Consider the following 21,505-nt stretch of genomic DNA (forward strand, 5'->3'; position numbering starts at 1 on the left):
AGCTCGTTTACTTACATAGTTCCTCAGTGAAGGAGTTTAATGGATGCACTAAGCTGTGCAAACATGCTTGGATTACACCTACATTAAACTAACAGTGAAAACTCAAGGTGAGTGTTAAGCATTCCTAGACAAACAAAGCCAACTGGAATTTCTCCTCTTATAACTGACCTTATAAGCCAGTGTTTCTCCCTCAAGCTGCTTTTGTGGTTAGCACTGCTGCCTCACAGCACCAGGGACCTGGGTTCGATTCCCAGCTTGGGTCACTGTCTGTACGGAGTTTGCATGATCTCCCCGTGTCTGCATGTGTTTCCTCTGGGTGCTCCGGTTTCCTCCCACAGTTTGAAAGACGTGCTGGTTAGGTGGATTGGCCGTGCTAAGTTCTCCCTCAGTGTCCCCGAACAGACGCTGGAGTGTGGCGATGAGTTGATTTTCACAGTAACATCATTGCAGTGTTAATGTAAGCTGACTTGTGATAATAAATAAACTTTACTTGAAATCCGCACACAATCTATCAGGCAATGTTCTGTCAATTCGATGGTGCACATTCTAATAAAAAAATGCAATGTCTGTTAGATAGCTGGAGCTCACTGATTTATAATGATTGGCTAAGGAGCAGAGATAACGTGAGGAAACATTTTGTTTTACACTGGGTTGCTCTGCTTTTCACGGCGGTGGAATTAACAGAGAATTGGGATTAGTTTGGAAAGGAGGGAATGTACAGCACAATGGAGAAAAAGCAATCGAAAAACAGCACAGGCTTGATAGACTGGATGCCTTCCTTCAATGCCGCATCATTCTATAATTTTCTTCTGTGATAATGCAATGACTGTTGGATAACACGGTGGCTATTAAATGCGGAAATGTTTATTCGATGATGGAAGGTTTGTTGGTTAACAGGAAATCTGTTACATCATGCAGCATCTGTTGTGCTGCTCAGACACACAAATCAAGAAGTTTTAGTTCCTGCTGATTTCAGCTGAGGCATCTGTCAGTTTGGACCAGGGAAAGGAAAATCAGCCAAGATTACCCGGCGCTTTTTAGCAATCTAAAGTTTATTTATTAGTGTCACAAGTAGGCTTACATTAATGCCGCAATGAAGTTACAGTGAAAATCCCTGCGTTGCCACACTCCGGCGTCTATTCGGGTGCACTGAGGGAGAATTTAGCATGGCCAATGCACCTAACCAGCATGTCTCTCGAATCGTGGTAGGAAACCGGAATACCCGGAGGAAACCCACGCAGACACGGGGAGAACATGCAGACTCCGCACAGACAGTGACCCAAGCTGGGAATTGAACCCGGTCCCTGGCGCTGTGAGGTAGCAGCGCTAACCACTACGCCACCTTGCTGCCCAGTGAGCCCCTCTGAAAAGTATGTGTCTTGAGATTGGCTGAGATCAACATCTGCTTCGGGTTTGACTCTCTCCACAGTCAGAAAACATGTTGTCCTTTAACTAAAGGCAAAATACTGTGGAGGCTGAAATCTGAAACAAAAACAGAAAATACTGGAAAATCTCAGCAGGCCTGACAGCATCTGTGGAGAGAGAATAGAGGCAAAGTTTCGAGTCTAGATGACCCTCGAAACATTGGCTCTGTTTTCTCTCCACAGATGCTGTCAGACCTGCTGAGATTTTCCAGCATTTTCTGTCCTTTAACTGCATATGAAGGAGTCCACGTCAGGAGACAGCCATGGCTTAGTGGGTAGCATGCTCATCTCTGAGTCAAAAAGTTATGGATTCATGACCCACTCCTAACACATTAGCAGGTAACCTGGCTGACACTTCAGTGTCAGTGCTGACAGAATGCTGCACTGTAAGAGGTGCTGACTTTCGAATGTAAAAGATCCCACAGCATTGTTAAATGAAGAGCAGCAAAAATCTCACAGTGCCCGAGTGAATATTCACCAATCAAACCACATCACTAAACAAAGTAGTTGAATTGGCCATTGCTGTTTGAGGGATTTTGGTGTGTGAAAGTTGGCTGCCGTATCTCCTACATTATTACCACGATAACTGCATTTCTAAAATGTACTCTTGGCTGTAAAGTGCTTTGGGCCATCCTGAGATGATAAACAACACTATTTATTTGTGGTTCCAAAGGGAATCCTGAGCACTTAGAACTGAATCTTGGAGTCAGTGAAATCATAGAATCCCTACAGCCCAGAAAGAGGCCATTCGGCCCATCGAGTCTACACTGACAACAATCCCACCCAGGCCCTATCCCCGTGTATTTACCCGACTAATCTCCCTGACACTAATGGTCAATTTGGCATGATCAATCCACCTCACCTGCACATCTTTGGACTGTGGGGAGCAACCGGAGGAAACCGGGGAAATGTGCAAACTCCACACAGACAGTAACCTGAGTCCAGAATTGAAACCAGGTCTCTAGCGCTGAGAGGCAGCAGTGCTAACCATTGTGGCTCCGTGCTGTCCCCTAACAATTGTGCCACCATGCCTTCAGGAATGGAACGGATTTCATGTAGAGTGGAGTTATAAACTGATGCAATGGCATTAGGTTTACACTCACAGAAAGGTCACAAGATGTACATTCCTGTAAATGTAAAATTATAAGCTGGTGCAAGAGAGGATTCTCTGTGGAGGTACTTTAGGGAGGAGTAGAGAGAAATCTGCTTTGTATCTGTCCATGCCAAACATAAGGGAGGGAATGTTCTGCCAGTCGGATTTTCCGATCCCGTTGAAGTCACTGGAAATTTGAGTGGCTTGCCACACTGTCCAGCCCCATCCTTTCTATGACAGGGCCATACAATTTAGCCCAAGATTTCAGCTAAGAAAGATAGAAAAACTTTTTGATTTGGTTCATTATTGTCACATGTATTAACATACAGTGAAAGGTATTGTTTCCTGCACATCATACAGGCAAAGCATACTGTTCATAGAGAAGGAGAGAGTGCAGAATGTAGCATTACCGTCATAGCTAGGGTGTAGAGGAAGATCAACTTAATACCAGATAGGTCCATTCAAAAGTCTGATGTCAGCAGGGGAGAAACAGTTTTTGAGTCAGTTGGTACTTGACCTCAGACTTTTGTACCTTTTTCCCAATGGAAGAAGGTGGAAGAGAGAATATCCGGGGTGCATGGGGTCCTTAATTATGCTGGCTGCTTTCCCGAGGCAGCGGATGTGTAGACAGAGACAATGGATGCACTTGTATGGCAGCTTTCAGGAACTCATGATATTCAAAAAGATTTTTTACAGACTAATGAAGTACTTTTGAAGTAAAAATAGAGAAGTTTGGAAATACTCAGCAGATCAGACAGCATCAGTGGAGAGAGAAACAGAGGGTGGGGTTTTCTGGCCTGCAAGGCGGGTGTTCTGCTGGAAGAGGCAGCTCACCACTGGGAATGGGGGGGATAAAATCCTGTCCTAAGTAAATTAACCCTGAAGTGACTTCTCATATTGGAAAGGAAATGAAGCAGTTTTGATATTTGAAACATTCACAATTCCATATTTATACTTAGGCAGCCTGTTAAAATTCCACCCTTAATCTCTGCTAATTTTGCTGAATTTGGTAAGTGAATTCAACTCTGATCATCGAACGTCTATTCTCAGCTTTGATTTCAGATCCTTCCGTTGGGTGCAGACAATGATCTTCGCGATTCAGGAAATAAACAAAGACAAAATGCTTCTTCCAAACATAAAGCTGGGTTATCAGATTTTTGACACCTGTGCGACACACACCCAGTCTCTCAGAGCAGCCTTGGCATCTACCAGTGGTCGGAACGAGGGAGTATCCAGTCAAGACTGTGAGGGACTCTCTTCCTTCCCTGTGATTGTCGGAGACTCGGGATCAACACAGTCCATGATTATACAAAGTACGCTGGGTCCTTTCAGAATTCCTATGGTAGGTTGTGAGTTTTAAGGACTGCAGTCCGTCATCTAAAACTGAGCAGAAGCTTCCTCCAGCTGTCTGAGGCTGAGCCAGAGTATTCACAACCCCAATCACACATCTGCGCCATTACCAAGACCGCCTGCTCCCACATTAATCGCTCACTCTACCCTTACCTCAGCCCATCTGCTGCTGAAACCTTCCTCCATTCCTTTATTACCGCGAAACCTAACAATGTCAATTCGCTCCTGACCTCCCATAACTTGAGCTCATCGATAATTCTATTACCTGCACCTGAAATTGCACCAAGTCTCATTCACCCATCACCCCAGCACTCGTGAAAATACATTGGCTCCAAGTCCACAATGTCTTAATTTTATAATTCTTAGCCTTGTTTTCAAATCCCTTTGGGGTATCAGCCCCTCCTATCTCCATAATCTCCTTCAGTCCCTTCAGTCCCTTCACCCTCTGAGATATCTGGGCTCCTTCATTTTGGCCTTTTGAACATCCTCACATTTAATCATTCTGACACCGGCAGTCGTACTTTCCGCAGCTTTTAGATGCGCCCCCCGCCACTAAATCACTCTGCCTCTTTACCTCTCTTACCTCCTTACAGGCACTCATTAAAACTTACCTCTTTGACTAAGCTTTGTTCACTTGTTCTAATATCTCCTTAAGTGGCTCAGATCAGATTTTGTTTAATGTTGATACCGTGAAGCTCCTTGGGACATGTTACTACATTAGGGGGGACATTCTGTTTAAATGCAAGTCGTTCTCGCAATCATCAATTTTGACACATGGAATGACATTAATATTGTGTCATGCTGTGTAACAGGGTGGCAAGATGGCAACTTGCCCCAGTTCTCCACAGGTTGACCACTTTTCATAGAATCATCGAATCCCTACAGCGTGGAAGGAGGCCATTCGGCCCATCAACCCTACACTGACAACAATCCCAACCAGGCCCTATTCCCGTAACCCCACACATTTACCCTGCTAATCCCCCTGAAACTAGGGTCAATTTAGCATGGCCAATCAACCTAACCTGCACATCTTCGGACTTTGTCCACTTTGACCATGTCATTGAGAGTGTTGGATGAGTTCCACCCCAGAGGGTGGAACACAAATTCAGAATCAAGGCAGAGGTTTTCCTTTAGTTTTCCCTTTATCCTCTTAGCTGTAATCAGAAGTCACCTCAATCAGAATTGGCAGACATTAAGACATCTTTCGCCTTCACCATTCAGAAAAGAGCCAGTAACATGCGAGTTCTACAATCGGTGTTCAATCTGCCTCTCCTGTTGACCACCCAGGCAGTGAAGATGAAATTAACTCTCCAACCCATACGATTCTGACATAGGAACTGGTTGAGACCACTCTGCCCCTCAAGCCTGTTCTATATTCAGTGAGATTATGACTGATCTGTACCTCAACATTCAAAAGGGCATTGGATAAGTATTTGCAAAAGAAAAAGATAATCAGGGCTTTGGGGAACCTGCAAGGCTGTGGAACTAACTGAATAACTCTTTAGCAGAACAGCACAAGGTTGATGGGCCAAATGGCTTCCTTCTGCATTGCGCCATTCTGTGTTTTCATGACATCCATGACCTTTTCAGTGTTAAATTAAAAAATATTTTGCTGATTTGTTCCAGGTCAGCTACTTTGCATCCTGTGCCTGTCTCAGTCACAGGAATAAGTTCCCAGCCTTTTTCAGAACAATGCCAAGTGATGCCCATCAGGCTCAGGGTGTTGCCCGACTGGTGCGAAGGTTCGGCTGGACCTGGGTTGGATCGATCGCAGGAGATGATGATTACGGCCATAATGGAATTCAAGCATTCAGCGACGAAGTCAGAAAACTTGGTGTTTGCATTGCTTTCACTGAAGTCATTCCAAAAATGTACTCCAGGCGAAAGATACTTCAAATAACAGAGACCATCAGGACATCGACCGCGAGGGTCATTGTCATGTTTGCCATTGAGGGAGATGCGTACCCTTTAATCAGAGAAGTTGTCAAGCAAAACATCACTGGTAGGCAATGGATAGCGAGTGAGGCCTGGGTTACATCTGCTCTGATTGCCACCAAAGAAAATTTCCTCTCTTTGAGCGGGACAATAGGATTCGCAATCCACAGAGCAGAAATTCCAGGCCTGAGAGGTTTCCTTCTTCAAGTGCATCCTTTCAAAACTCCAAATAATCTCTTTGTGAAAGAACTGTGGGAAAGAATATTTAAATGTTCCCTCGGAACGTCAGATACCACCAAAGGAATTAACACGTCAACAACCACTCACAGGCCATGTACAGGATCAGAGGATTTAAACAATACATACAGCATATATTCAGATGTGTCTGAACTGAGAGTTTCCTACAATGTGTATAAAGCTGTATATACAATAGCTCACGCCCTCAATAATCTGAACTCTTGCAAAAATGGCACTGGCTCACTACCAAATAACACCTGCGCCAATATTTTCAACTTCAAACCATGGCAGGTAAGAGATTTGGGACTCTTTGGAAAAACTCACACGATTTTATCATGAGAGTGTTTCTGTCCAGCTGCTAATATAATTCATGTGACAATTATCATCCTGTTTCACTGACAATTATGTTATAGCTGTCAAGTTACCACACCCACCTTGGTCAATGAGGAACTGAGCAGATGAGAACCAATATCAATGCCTTATCTGTGTTGGCTAATGTGATCTGACATATGACAGCAATAGAGATAACACAACAGGCCACTAACCTCAGTCCCTTTCAGGTTAATCAGGTGAAAAATAATGAGTAAATATTTTAATTTTTCACTGGGAATAAACCTCGGGTGGAATTTTACCATCCCGCCTGCCACGGGAATCATAGCGGGCGGGACACGGACCATGCAAAGATCCATTGACCTTGGGCGGGATTTTCCAGTCTTGGGGCGAGCATGGCCGGAAAATCCCACAAGTCTGAACACCGTTTGAGGTCAGAATGGCCTTGGCTTTAAGGCTTCCCACTGTTGAGTGTTAACACTTAACCTTATGGGATCAGATGTGATACATGGAAGCCAACTTGTACCGTGTTTTTAGAAGAAGAAGAGATAAAACTGTGAGATAATGAATTGTCCTGTTGCATGTCTGTATGGTTATACGAAACTACCTTGTTGAAACTTAAAGTTTATTTATTCGTGTCACAAGTAGGCTTACATTAACACTGCAATGAAGTTACTGTGAAAATCCTTTAGTCACCACACTCCGGCACCTGTTCGGGTACACTGAGGGAGAGTTTAGCATGGCCAAGGCACCTAACCAGCATGTCTTTCAGACTGTGGGAGGAAACCAGAACACCCGGAGGAAATCCACGCAGACATGGGGAGAATGTGCAAACTCCGTACAGACAGTGACCCAAGTCGGGAATCAAACCCGGGTCCCTGGCGCTGTGAGGCAGCAGTGCTAGCTAACCACTGTGCCATTGTGCCGCCCCTGTCACAAAGGTAGAATGGGTAGATTTTCATCTTCACCACTTAGCCAGGGAAAATCAAATTATATAATGAAATTCTTAACATTTATTTAGCATTGTCAATGAATGTAACAGTGCAACATCTGGTTATAATTTATGCAGATACAGTTAGACATGGTTATGTTGCTGCAATTGTAAATACAACATTATGAGTTCCAATGCTTAAGGATAACCCTTGACCTGTGTTCTAATCTTTTCAAAGCTACTCCATTACCTGAAAGAGGTGAGATACGCCACTAAGTTTGGGGAAGAGGTCTATTTCGATGAGAATGGGGATCCCCTTGCGTCATATGATATAATCAACTGGCACCAAAATGCAGATGGTTCCATTAAGTATGTTCAAGTCGGCAGGTTTGATGCTGCTTTAGGCTCGGGACACGACCTTCTAATAAATGAAGGAAATATTATTTGGCACAATAATCAAATGACGGTAAGCTCATAGGTTCTGCATGATGTGGAGATGCCGGTGTTGGACTGGGGTGGGTACAATAAATAGTCTCTCAACATCAGGTTAACATCCAACAGGTTTATTTGGAATCACGAGCTTTCAGAACGCAGCTCCTTCATCAACCTGTGATTTAACCTGTGATTATCCTTCTCTCCACTCGCACTGTCTGTACCTGTAAAGACTTGCATTCCAATCATTCTTCACATTCCAATCTGTAATTAACTTGCAATTGTGTCTTTGCCTATATATGCCATGTTTGTGAGCTAACCTCCACTCACCTGATGAAGGAATAGTGTTCCCAAAGCTTATGATTCCAAATAAGCGTGCTGGACTTTAACCTGGTGTTGTGAGACTTCTTACTAAGTTCTGCAGGCAGCATGTCTGGGGCGGCATGGTGGCACAGTGGTTAGCACTGCTGTTTCACAGCTCCAGGGACCTGGGTTCGATTCCCGGCTTAGGTCACTGTCTGTGTGGAGTTTGCACATTCTCCCCGTGTCTGCGTGGGTTTCCTCCGGGTGCTCCGGTTTCCTCCCACAGTCCAAAGATGTGCGGGTTAGGTTGATTGTCCATGCTAAAAAAATTGCCCCTTAGTGTCCTGGGATGCGTAGATTAGAGGGATTAGCGGGTAAAATATGTAGGGATATGGGGGTAGGGCCTGGGTGGGATTGTGGTCGGTGCAGACTCGATGGGCCGAATGGCCTCTTTCTGTACTGTAGGGTTTCTATGATTCTATGATGGATATTGACACTGACCAGTAACAATCATCAGAAAGAATCAATGAGGTACATGATAATGTAGCACTAACACCAAGCAGTGATGTGTCAGGTATTCGAGGCAGCAGACAGGTAGCCCTGAGGGGAGATGTGCCGTCCCTGTAACCCACTATGTACAAACTGTAAATAGTGCACTGGTTTTTAAATAAATATCCTGATATGCCTCCAGCTCTTCCATTTTGGAATCCAAAATTAGCACATTAAAAAGTCCTTTAACATCCCAAGGCATTTCATAGCAGCGTTATCAAAAGATGTTGCTACTGACCTTCAGAAGGAGATTTGGCCAAAAACTTGGTTAAAAGGGTAAATTATAAGCATCATAGAGGTTTACAGCATGGAAACAGGCCCTTCGGCCCAACTTGTCCATGCCGTCCAGTTTTTATCACTAGGCTTGTCCCAATTGCCTGCATTTGACCCATATCCCTCTATACCCACCTTACCCATGTAACTGTCTAAGTGCTTTTCAAAAGACAAAATTGTACCCGCCTCTACTACTGCCTCTGGTGGCTCGTTCCAGACATTCACCACCCTCTGTGTGAAAAAAGTGCCCCTCTGGACCCTTTTGTATCTCTCCCCTCTCACCTTAAACCTATGCCCTCTAGTTTTAGACTCCCCTACCTTTGGGAAAAGATATTGACTAGCTACCCTATCCATGCCTGTCATTATTTTATGGACTTCTATAAGATCACCCCTAAGCCTCCTATGCTCCAGGGAAAATAATCCCAGTCTATCCAGCCTCTCCTTATAACTTAAGCCATCAAGTTCCGGTAGCATCCTAGTAAATCTTTTCTGCACTCTTTCTAGTTTAATAATATCCTTTCTATAATAGGGTGACCAGAATGGTACAAACAGTAAGGAGTGACTTCAAGGAGGAGAGGACAATATAGAGGTAAATAGGTTTGTGGAGGAAATTACAGAGCTCTGGGTCTTCATAGCTGAAGGCACAGCCGCCAATGCTGGGGGTGATGAAAGTGGTCAGAATTGGAGGAATGCGGAGACCACAAGAGGGCGGTGTGGCTGGAGGAGGTTACAGAGATTGAGAGGGAGCAAGTCCATGAATATACTTGAACACAAGATGAGAATAGAGGTGTTGGAGATCAGTGAGCAGGTGGATGGTGGCTGAATGAGCCTTGCATCCTCTGAACGATTAATGTTGATCTGCAATCAATTATGTAAGAATTCACCATTTATGCATGTGTTTCTCATGTTTGTAATGTAGGTCCCCCGGTCAGTGTGCACAGACAGTTGTCCTCCTGGTACGAGGAAAGCAGTTCCAAAAGGGCAACCACTTTGCTGTTCTGATTGTTTGCCTTGCCCTGATGGTGAAATCAGCAATGACACAGGTAAAGAATCAACCCTCCATAACACTCGAGTAAGGATTTGGGGAATGTACGCCCCTTTATGGCGGAATGGATTCAGCAGCAAAGCTTTATTGAGACAAAATTAGGCCATGCTTGTTCAGTTCTCAGATAAACTCCGTCGATAAACGTAGGCGATGATTTGCAGTTTAACAGGTATGACACAACCTGTGACAAGTTCTGGATGGCAGAGTGAATGAATGGTTTCTCTCACAGCTGCAATCCTTTGCTTTTCAAGAGCCTCCTTCTCTCTCTGCCTTACGTCTTGTCTTGTTTGTTGGACAGTGGTTAGCACTGGTACTTCACAGCGCCAGGGACCCGGGTTCGATTCCCGGCTTGGGTCGTTGTCTGTGTGGAGTTTAGACGTTCTCCCCGTGTCTGCGTGGGTTTCCTCCGGGTGCTCCGGTTTCTTCCCATATTCTGAAAGACGTACCAGTTAGTTGCATTGACCCGAACAGGTGCTGGACTGTGGCGGCTAGGGGATTTTCATAGTAACTTCATTGCAGTGTTAATGTAAGTCTTACTTGTGACTAATAAATAAAATGTAACTTTTAACTTTAACTTGTTCGTATCTCTCATGGACTCCGTCTCCGCCACACAAAGACAAAGTGAGGGCATTTTTTAATCCTGGCTGTTATCCAATTAACCCCTCCCTTCACCCCTATCATCTTCAGCCTAATGTGTGGGAATACTTCCTTTGACCAACCAGGTCCTGCCGGTGTCTACAGCACTTTGCCTGATTTGCCCATCTTGCCATCGGGGAACCCACTGCAGGGGTCACTTTCAGCAGGACCAGGAGATCCCAATGGTGGGAAAGGCTGGAAAATTCCACCCAAAGGTGACTTGGGTGAATTTTTTTGTGCAGCGAGTTATTGTGATTTGGAGGGCACTGCTTGAAAGGAAAGTGGAAGCAACATCAATAGTAATTTTCAAAAGGGGGAAATGGATATAAATACTTGGAAAGGAAAAACATTTCAAGGCTTTGAGGGAAGAATTGGGAACTGTAGTTAATTGGGTAGCTCTTTCAATGAGCTAGCACGGGGGAAGGCATTGCATTGATTTGCACAGGGGCAATGTTAGGGGAGAGAGGGAATTTAGGAAGGCATTTGGATTTTTGAAAGGAACAAGAGAAGAGATTTCAGAGGAGTGACTGACCAAAGATCCAACAAAATGAGAAAAGACATGAAGTAAAAGAGACTGGACCATTACCCCTGAACCACACCATTACCCCTGAATTCCCCAAGGAACCATCCTTTGCACTCTCCTCTTCCATATGGTGGTGCATGTGACATTATCAGTAGAGAAGGGAGTCATCTTACATTCGCACATTAATGGCACACAACTCTAACTATTCACAGCTTTCCCAACTCCACCATTGCCATTGCCTTTCTGCTGGTGGCCAGTCGCAGATATGCTCCAAATTAACATTGAGAAAACCAGAGCCATAGCCTATCACCATTGCCACAAGCTCTGTACCCTGACACTGATTCCAACCCTTTCCAGCCACTGTCACAAGCTGAGGCAGATGGCTCAATGTTAATGCAAGCCGACTTGTGACACTAATAAATAAATTTTACTTTACAATTTCTCCAACTACTTCCTCCTCCTGTATATTGTCTGCCTCCATCCCTATTTCTATCTGCTGCTGAAGCTTGCTCCCATGCCTTTGACACGATTCCAATGATTCCAGTACTTTACCCTCTGTGAACTGCGTCTCATGCAAATCTTTTCTGTCTCATCCTGGCCTGCACCAAGTTTCAGTTTATCCCTTTCCTTGTTGATGTGTATTGGCTCCAGCTAACCCAAGACCTTCAATGTAAGGTTCTCATCCTTAAGTTCAGCCCATTTCAGGCTTTCCTTATCTTTTCCAACACTAAAGCACATTCCTGACCTACACCCCCACCCCCAGCCCACCGCACCCTTGCCAGGCTCAACTCTCCTTTTCTTGAACTCTTGTACCAGGGCAGCATGGTGGCACAATGATCAGTACTGCTGCCTCATAGCACCAGGGACACAGGTTCGATTCCCAGCTTGGGTTATTGTCTGTGCGGAGTCTGCACGTTCTCCCCATGTCTGCGTGGGTTTCCTCCAGGTGCTCCTGTTTCCTCCCACAGTCCGAAAGACATGCTGGTTAGGTGCATTGGCCATGCTAAATTCTCTCTCAGTGTACCCGAACAGGCGCCGGAGTGTGGTGACTAGGGGATTTTCACAATAAGTTCATTGCAGTGTTAATGTGAGCCTACTTGTGACACAAATAAACTTAAACAGACTGCCCCATCCAATGGCAGCCTTGACTTGAAGAGCACAAGCCTCACTCTCTGACATTCCTTCCTTACATCCAATCCCAGCTTGGGCCACTGTCCATGTGGAGTTTGCACGTTCTCCCCGTGTCTGCGTGGGTTTCCTCCGGGTGCTCCGGTTTCCTCCCACAGTCCAAAGATGTGCAGGTTAGGTGGATTGAACAAAGAACAAAGAAAATTACAGCACAGGAACAGGCCCTTCGGCCCTCCAAGCCTGCAGTGACCATGCTGCCCGACTGAACTAAAACTCCCTACCCCTCCGGGAACCACATCCGTCTATTCCCATCCTATTCATGTATATGTTAGATGCCTCTTAAAAGTCACTACCGTATCCGCTTCCACTACCTCCCCTGGCAGTGAGTTCCCAGGCACCCACCACCCTCTGTGTAAAAGAACTTGCCTCGTACATCTCCTTTAAACCTTGCCCCTCGCACCTTAAACTTATGCCTCCTAGTAATTGACTCTTCCACCCTGGGAAAAAGATTCTGACTATCCACTCCGTCCATGCCCCTCATAATCTTGTAGACTTTTATCAGGTCGCCCCTCAACCTCTGTCGTTCCAGTGAGAACAAACCAAGTTTCCCCAACCTCTGCTAATAGCTAATGCCCTCCATACCAGGCAACATCCTTGTAAATCTTTTCTGTTCCCTCTCCAAAGCCTCCACATCCTTCTGGTAGTGTGGCAACCAGAATTGAACACTATATTCCAAGTGCGGCCTAACTAAGGTTCTATAAAGCTGCAACATGTCTTGACAATTTTTAAACTCAATGCCCCGGCCGATGAAGACAAGCATGCTGTATGCCTTCTTGACTACCTTCTCCATCTGCGTTGCCACTTTGGCTATGCTAAATTGCCCCTTAGTGTCAGGGGGACTAGCTAGGTTAAATGCATGGGGTTGTGGGGATGGGGCGTGGGTGAGATTGTGGTCAGTGTGGACTCAATGGGCCAAATGGCCTCCTTCTGCACTGGAGGATTCTATGATAATCTCTCTGGCCCTTTTCCTCTCTCTTCTTTAAGGACTTCCTTAAAATTCACCTCATTGGCCATTTTTAGTCACCCTTCTTTGGATCTTTCTCTAGCATTTATTTTTTCATTAAGCCTCTGCAAAGGAAGGGTGCTATAGGTGTGTGTGTGTGTATGTGCGTGTGTGTGTCTGCGTGTGTGTGCACTTATGTATGTTTTTATGGAGAAGGTGTTAGATGAATGCAAATTATTGTCATTTTATCCTTAGATTCACTGAACTGTATCCCATGTGCATTGGAAGATTGGCCCAATCCACAAAGAAATGGCTGCATCCCGAAAGAAATTGAGTTCCTCTCATTTGAAGAAGCAATGGGAATTACACTGACCACCACGTCACTGCTGGGGACAGCCAGCACAGTGTCTGTTGCAGGGATCCTCTGGTATTACAGGAAGACTCCGATCGTTCGAGCCAACAATTCCGAGCTCAGTTTCCTCCTCCTCTTCTCCTTGATGTTGTGTTTCCTGTGCTCGCTGACTTTTATCGGCCAGCCATCAGTGTGGTCCTGCACGCTGAGGCACACACTGTTTGGGGTCAGTTTCGTTCTCTGCATCTCGTGCGTGCTGGCCAAAACTCTGGTTGTGCTGATGGCGTTTAAAGCCACTCTCCCCAACAATAACATGATGAAATGGTTTGGGACTCTGCAGCAAATCCTCAGCGTGCTGCTCTGCACGGTTGTCCAGGTTGTAATCTGTGTTGTCTGGCTCCTTGTGTCCTCACCACTCCCAGTGAAGCAGACCAAATATTACAACGAGAAGATTATTTTTGAGTGTGATTTGGGCTCGGTGACAGCATTTTGCTGTGTGCTGGGTTATATCGGCTTTCTCTCCTGCATGAGCTTTGTTCTTGCATTCTTAGCTCGAAAGCTGCCAGATAATTTCAACGAGGCTAAATTCATCACCTTCAGCATGTTGATTTTCTGTGCAGTTTGGTTGACTTTTATACCAGCCTACGTTAGTTCCCCTGGAAAATACACTGTCGCTGTCGAGATCTTTGCCATATTGGCATCGAGCTTTGGCCTGCTTGTCTGCATATTTGCTCCAAAATGTTATATAATCCTATTCAAACCAGAAAATAATACTAAGAAGCATCTGATGAATAAAACAGGTCAGGGCAAATCTTAACTAATATCTTAATATCATTTTAATCCTAAAAATAGGTCATTAGATATGTAGATTTTCCACGTTGGGTGCAATCAGTCATCCGGACACATGATCAGCACTGGTTGATGGGCCGAAGGGCCTGTTCCGGTGCTGCACTTTTCTTTTTCCTTTATTGAAGATCCAAGCTGACAGGATGAGGCACTGCACCCCCTCCCGGGTTTGATCTAACGCTTCATCTTAGCCAAAAGGCTGAGATGGTTTTAAAAATTGCTTCATCCAAAGCCTCAGTCTAACTTTATTGGCTTCTTTGATCCTTTCCTCTACCCTAGCCTGGACAAATCACCATCGCAGGCAGCAGCACACCCCCAATGCAAACAAGGAACTACAAAAGATCGTGAATGTAGCCCAATCCATTACGCAAACCAGCCTCCCATCCACTGACTCTGTCTGCACTTCCTGCTGCCTTGGCAAAGCAGCCAGCATAATTAAGGACCCCACGCACCCCGGACATTCTCTCTTCCACCTTCTTCCTTCGGGAAAAAGGTACAAAAGTCTGAGGTCACGTACCAACTGACTCAAGAACAGCTTCTTCCCTGCTGCCGTCAGACTTTTGAATGGACTTACCTCACACTAAGTTGATCTTTCTTCACACCCTAGCTATGACTGTAACACTACATTCTGCACTCTCTCGTTTCCTTCTCTATGAACACTATGTTTTGTCTGTATAGCGCGCAAGAAACAATGATTTACACTGTATGTTAATACATGTGACAATAATAAATCAAATCAAATCAACCATGTTTTGCTCAAACCTGCACTCAAATATATTTGCATATCGTCAATCATGAACTGTTCCATAAACCAGTGTAATCTGGCAGTTTTTTGGAATGTAACTGTTTAATTATTTCAAAGTACTCCTTGATATATTTAAGAGCGGTGACCTGGTGCAGTTTAATCAATAAAGCTGATAATGGGTTTATCACAAAAAAATCAGTTTTTTATTGAGTGCTGAGTCAACACTCGTGAACAACCTGATTTTAAATGAGAGTAAATATCTTTAAAAAGCTACACAGATCAATTTCCCAGCTTCATTGGTGAACAGTCAGATTTTTAGCAAATTAAATCTTTTCTTAATGTTTTCTCTGCTGTCACCATTGTGCCGTGCGTAAATTAATTTTAAAAGGCTCCTTTAACAGCCACAAATGGGTTCAATGATGGAAAAAAGGCCTCCCCATTGACTGTTCACCATCCACAAGGCACAAGTCTCCACTTGCCTGCATGAGTGCAGCTCCAGCAACACTCAAGAAGCTCGCTATCATCCAGGACAAAGCAGCCCTGCTTGATTGGCACCCTATCAAACCCCTTCAACATTCACTCCCTCCACCACCCATGAACAGTAGGAGCTATCTGTAAGATGTATTGCAGCAACTCACCAAGACACCTTTGACAGCACCTTCCAAACTCACAACCTCTGCCATATACACACATTAGGCCAACAGACACATGGGACCAACACCAGCTGTAAGTTCCCTTCCAAGCCACACACCATCCTGTCTTGGAAATAAATCGCCATTCCTTCACTGTCACTGGGTCAAAATCCTGGAACTCCTTCACCAACACTACAAGGGCCACAGCAGTTTGAGAAACTGGGGCGGCACATTGGCACAGTCATTAGCACTGCTGCTTCACAGCGCCAGGCGGGTTCGATTCCCAGCTTGGGTCACTGTCTGTGTGGAGTTTGCACATTCTCCCCGCGTCTGTGTGGGTTTCCTCCGGGTGCTCCGGTTCCCTCCCACAGTCCAAAGATGTGCGGGTTAGGTGGATTGGCCGGGCTAAATTGACCCTCAGTGTAAGGGGGCTAGCGAAGGTAAATGCATGGGATTGTGAGAATAGGGCCTGGGTGGGATTGTGGTCAGTACAGACTCGATGGGCCGAATGGCCTCCTTCTGCACTATGGGATTCAATGATTCTATGATTCTTCCATCCACCCTGGAAAAAAGTATCCGACTATCCACACTGTCCATGCCCCTCATAATCTTGTAGACTGGTGAAGACAAATGTCGGTCCCTTACAGTCTGTAACAGGGGAATATAAAATGGGGAACAAAGAAATAGCTGACCGACTAAATATACTTTGGTCTGTGTTCACAAAGGAGGGCACAAATAACAAACCAGAAATGTTGGGGAAAACAGGATTCAGTGAGAGGGAGGAACTGAAGGAAATCAGTATTACTAAAGAAATGATGTTGGAGATATTGATGAGATTGAAGAGCGATAAATCCCTAGGGTTTGGTAATCTACATCCCAGAGTACTTAAGCAAGTGGCCCTAAAAATAATGGATATATTAGTGGTCATCTTCCAAGATTCTTCAGACTCTGGAACAGTTCCTACTGATTGAAGGGTAGCTAATATAGCCCCACTATTTAAAAAAGGAGATAGAGAATTATAGACCAGTCAACCTGACATCAGCAGTGGGGAGAATTCTAGAGTCCATTATAAAAAAATTAATAGCAGACCACTTGGGAAACAGTGGCAGGATTGGACAGAGTCAGCATGGATTTACTAAAAGGAAATCATGCTTGACAAATCTATTGGAATTCTCCAACAATGTAACGAGTAGGGTTGATGAGGGAACGCCAGTGGATGTGGTTTATTTGGAATTTCAGAAGGCTTGTGACAAATTCCCACATAAGAGATTAGTGTGTAAAATTAATGTGTATGGGATTTGGTGTAATGTAGTGAGCTGGATAGAAAATTGGTTGGCAGACAGGAAACAAAGAGAAGGAATGGGTCTTTTTCCAAATGACAGGCAGTGGCCAGTGGGGTACCGCAGGGATCAGTGCTAGGACCCCAGCTATTCACAATATATATTAATGATTTAGATGAGGGAGCTAAATGTAATATCTCCAAATTTGAAGATGACACAATGCTGGGTGGGACAGTGAGCGTTGAGGAGGATGCAGAGATGCTTCAGTGTGATTTGGACAAGTTAAGTGTGTGGGAAGATGCCTGGCAGATGCTGTATGATTTGGATAAATGTGAGATTCCCCACTTTGGTAAAAGGAAAACAGATTATTGAGCGAGGGAAGTGTGCAACGAGACCTGGGTGTTCTTGTGTACTGGTTGCTGAAGTTACAGATGAAGGTGCAGCAGGTGGTAAAGAAGGCAAATGGTATGTTGGTCTTCAAAGCGAGAGGATTTGAGTACAGGAGCAGGGATATCTTGCTGCAGTTATATAGGGCCTTGGTGAGCACATTTTTGGTCTCCTTACCTGTGGAAAAATATTCTTGACATAGAGGGAGTGCAGGGAAGGTTTACCAGACTGATTCCTGAGATGGCAGGACTGAAGTAAGAGGAGCAATTGAGTCGGTTAGGATTATATTCACTGGAGTTAGAAGACTCATAGAAACCTATCAAATACTGAGAGGATTTGACAGGTTGGATGCATGAAAGATGTTCCAAATAGCGGGGGAGTCCAGAATCAAGGAACAAAGTCTAAGGATACAGGATAAATCGTTTAGGACTGAGGTGAGAAGAAATTTATTCACCCAGAGAGTGGTGAGCCTATGGTATTCGCTATCACAGAAAGCAGTTGAGACCAAAACATTTTGGAGGGCGAGCTTACCAAAAAAAATTCTAAGTGTCAAACGAGTGTGAAAATGGGAGGGAATCACACTCATTTTTCAGCAAGCTTTTCGACACAATCTTATGGCATTTAGTGCAAAAAAAGGCAATGTGTGATTCACGCCAGTAGGGGGAGTGGATGGAATCTATTCTCACCACACTAGAGGGTGCTACTGCACATGCACAGAACAGAGAGATCTGTCAGTCCTCCCATTCCCCTGGATATTGCCCTGAAACCCCTTCCCACCTGTACCAGTGGTGTACAAGTCCGTAGATCCCTAAAGGTGGCAGCACAGGTAGATAGGCTGGTGAGGAAGGCACATGGAATTCTTGTCTTCATTAGCTGGGCATAGAATACAGGAGCAGGGAAGTCTTGTTATAAACATATAAAACATTGCTTAGGCTGCAGATGGAGCAGCATGTGTAGTTCTGGTCGCCACACTTTTGGAAGGATGTGATTACACTGGAGAGGGTGCAGAGGAGATTCACCAGGATGTTGCCTGGGATGGAAAGTTTCAGCTATGAAGGGAGACTAGGTTGAGGTTATTTTCCCTGGAGGTTGAGGGGGGATCCGATAGAAATATACAAAAATTAAAGAGGCATAGAAAGGGTAGATCCTAAGAATATCTTACCCATGGCAGAGGTGGCTGGGACCAGAGGGCATTGGCTTAATGAGAGGAGTAAATGGTTTAGAGGGGATCTGAGGAAACCTATTTTCACCCAGTGGGTGATGGAAATGTGGAATGCACTATGTGAGAGGCTGGTGGAGGCAGGAACTCTCGCAACAATTCAGAAGCATCAGGACGAGCACTTAAATCTCAAAGGCTTAGCAAGCTATGGTCCAAGTGCTGATAAATGGGATTACTATCGATTGCTTTTGATTTGATTTGATTTATTATTGTCACATCTATTAGTATACAATGAAAAGTATAGTTTCTTGCGTGCTATACAGACAAATCATACCATTCATCGAGAAGGAAGGGTTCATGGTAGGAGATACAGGAAGGATATCAGAGGTAGCTTCTTTACGCAGAGAGTGGTTGGGGTGTGGAATGGACTGCCTGCAGTGATAGTGGAGTCAGACACTTTAGGAACATTTAAGCGGTTATTGGATAGGCAAATGGAGCACACCAGGATGATAGGGAGTGGGATAGCTTGATCTTGGTTTCAGATAAAGCTCGGCACAACATCGTGGGCCGAAGGGCCTGTTCTGTGCTGTACTGTTCTATGTTCTATGAAACGAGAGAGTACAGAATGTAGTGTCACAGTCATAGCTAGTGTGTGGAGAAAGATCAACTTAATGCGAGATAGGTCTATTCAAAAGTCTGACAGCAGCAGGGAAGAAGCTGTTTTTGAGTCGGTTGGTACGTGACCTCAGACTTTTGTATCTTTTTCCTGACGGAATAGGGTGGAAGAGAGAGAATATCCAGAATGCATGCGGTTCTTAATTATGCTGGCTGCTTTGCCGAGGCAGCTGGAAGTGTAGACAGAGTCAATGGATGGGAGGTTGGTTTCAGTGATGGATTGGGCTGCATTTTGTAGTTTTGTAGTTTCTTGCGGTCTTGGGCAGAGCAGGAGCCATACCAAGCTGTGATACAACCAGAAAAAATGCTTTCTATGGCGCATCTGTAAAAGTTGTGAGAGCCATAACTAACATGCCGAATTTCCTTAGTCTTCTGAGAAAGTAGAGGCATTGGTGGACTTTCTCAAAATTTGTGGATGATACAGAACTTGGAAGCATTGTAGACTGTTGAAAGGACAGTGTAAAACGGTTTCATGTTCACCATCAGACTTTTAATTCCAGATATTTTATCGAGTTTTAAAATTCCACCACCTGCCTTGGTGGGTTTCAAACCCAGGTCCCCAGAACGTGGCCCATGATCTCTGAATTACTAACCCAGTGACAATACCACTGTGACAACACCACTACTGCTTCGATTGAATAGAAACAACATGCAGGGGTGTGGGGTAGAGGCAGGAGAATGACACTAAATCTTAATGCTTGTTTGGCAAGCCAGTGATGGGCCAAATGGCCTCCTTCTGCACCCTAAGTATGCTGTGATTGTGTGAAAAGTCTGGCTAAAATGTATGTGGGCCGCATCAACTACGCTACCCTCCTGTGACTCAACATTGACTATTGCCTGTTAACATTCCTGCGCAATGTCTTCGGTCATTTTACTGCATCAAGAGTGCTATATAATTGCAAGTTGTTGTTGCATTGCACTATAACTTCAACTTCAACCCCCTTTGTCAAGGTGCATTACTGCACAAATTTGTGGGAGATATTTTTAAGCAATGAATTAACCATAAGTATTTTGACTGAATGTGTAATTATACATTATAATAATATAAACAGTGTAATGAGTTTTCCATTGAGTCGCTCGGAGGCAACTGTGGATTTTATGGTTTGCTGCACCACCTAGTGGCTGATCTGAGAACTAATGATCTCGCAAGAAACGGGGGAGATTGTCTGTTAAACTTGCCTTGGATTGACCCGCCGTGTGGCAATTCTGCCACCCACGTTCATTGCAAAACATCTTTCTCCACTAAATAACTTTCAATACTAAACAGTCAGACCTGTCCCAACATCTCTAATAAAAATCTCCGCAAAGTATTGCGGATGCTGGAAATCAGATAAAAACGGAAAATGCTGGAAATGGTCTGGTTGCATCTGAAGGGAGGGAAACAAAGTACAGTTTATTTATTAGTCACAAGTAGGCTTACATTAACACTGCAATGAAGTTACTGTGAAATTCCCTTAGTCGCCACACTCCGGTGCCTGTTCGGGTACACTAAGGGAGAATTTAGCATGGCCAATCCACCTAACCAGCACGTCTTTCGGACTGTGGGAGGAAACCAGAGCACTTGGAGGAAACCCACGCAGACACGGGGAAAACATGCAAACTCCGCACAGACAGTGACCCAAGCCGGGAATCGAACCCAGGTCCCTGGTGCTGTGAGGCAGCAGTGCTAACCACTGTGCCACCGTGCCGCCCAACAGACTTCACGGCCGGAATGTTACCGCCCCACCCACCACGGGAATCGGAGCGGGCGAGGGGCGGACAATGGGAAGGTCCCGTTGACGTCAAAGAACAAAGAACAAAGAACAATACAGCACAGGAACAGGCCCTTCGGCCCTCCAAGCCTGTGCCGCTCATGTGCCCACTAGACCATTCTTTTGTATCCCTCTATTCCCAGTCTGTTCATGTGGCTATCTAGATAAGTCTTTAACGATCCCAGCATGTCCGCCTCAACCACCTTGTTTGGGAGTGCATTCCAGGCCCCCGCCACCCTCTGTGTAAAATACGTCCCCCTGACATCTTTGTGGAACCTTGCCCCCACCCCCGCTCACCTTGAACCCGTGACCCCTCGTGTTCGTCACCTCCGACCTGGAAAAAAGCTTCCCACTGTTCACCCAATCTATGCCCTTCATAATTTTATACACCTCTATCAGGTCACCCCTCATCCTCCGTCTTTCCAGGGAGAACAACCCCAGTTTACCCAATCTCTCCTCATAGCTAAGACCCTCCATACCAGGCAA

At 45.0% G+C, this 21,505-nt stretch overlaps 1 protein-coding gene across 1 annotated transcript; it reads left to right on the top strand.

The window, feature by feature from the left end:
• Positions 1-3,586: 3,586 nt before the first annotated feature.
• LOC144485867 (extracellular calcium-sensing receptor-like) lies at positions 3,587-14,361 on the top strand. The gene is made up of 5 exons (XM_078203946.1): positions 3,587-3,859; positions 5,494-6,330; positions 7,539-7,766; positions 9,777-9,900; positions 13,448-14,361. Exons 1-5 carry the CDS (start codon positions 3,602-3,604, stop codon positions 14,359-14,361), a joined length of 2,361 nt encoding a protein of 786 aa, XP_078060072.1. The 5' UTR covers positions 3,587-3,601.
• The last annotated feature ends 7,144 nt before the right edge of the window (positions 14,362-21,505 follow it).

The sequence above is a fragment of the Mustelus asterias genome, chromosome 3 (assembly GCF_964213995.1).
Source record: "Mustelus asterias chromosome 3, sMusAst1.hap1.1, whole genome shotgun sequence".
Lineage (NCBI taxonomy): Eukaryota > Metazoa > Chordata > Chondrichthyes > Carcharhiniformes > Triakidae > Mustelus > Mustelus asterias.

Bases quoted from the DNA above. Each gene is read 5' to 3' on its own strand.
- LOC144485867 (XM_078203946.1), top strand. From the start codon at position 3,602: ATGATCTTCGCGATTCAGGAAATAAACAAAGACAAAATGCTTCTTCCA. The intron at 6,331-7,538 runs GTAAGAGATTTG...ATCTTTTCAAAG, and splicing joins TCAACTTCAAACCATGGCAG to CTACTCCATTACCTGAAAGA. The intron at 7,767-9,776 runs GTAAGCTCATAG...TTTGTAATGTAG, and splicing joins GGCACAATAATCAAATGACG to GTCCCCCGGTCAGTGTGCAC.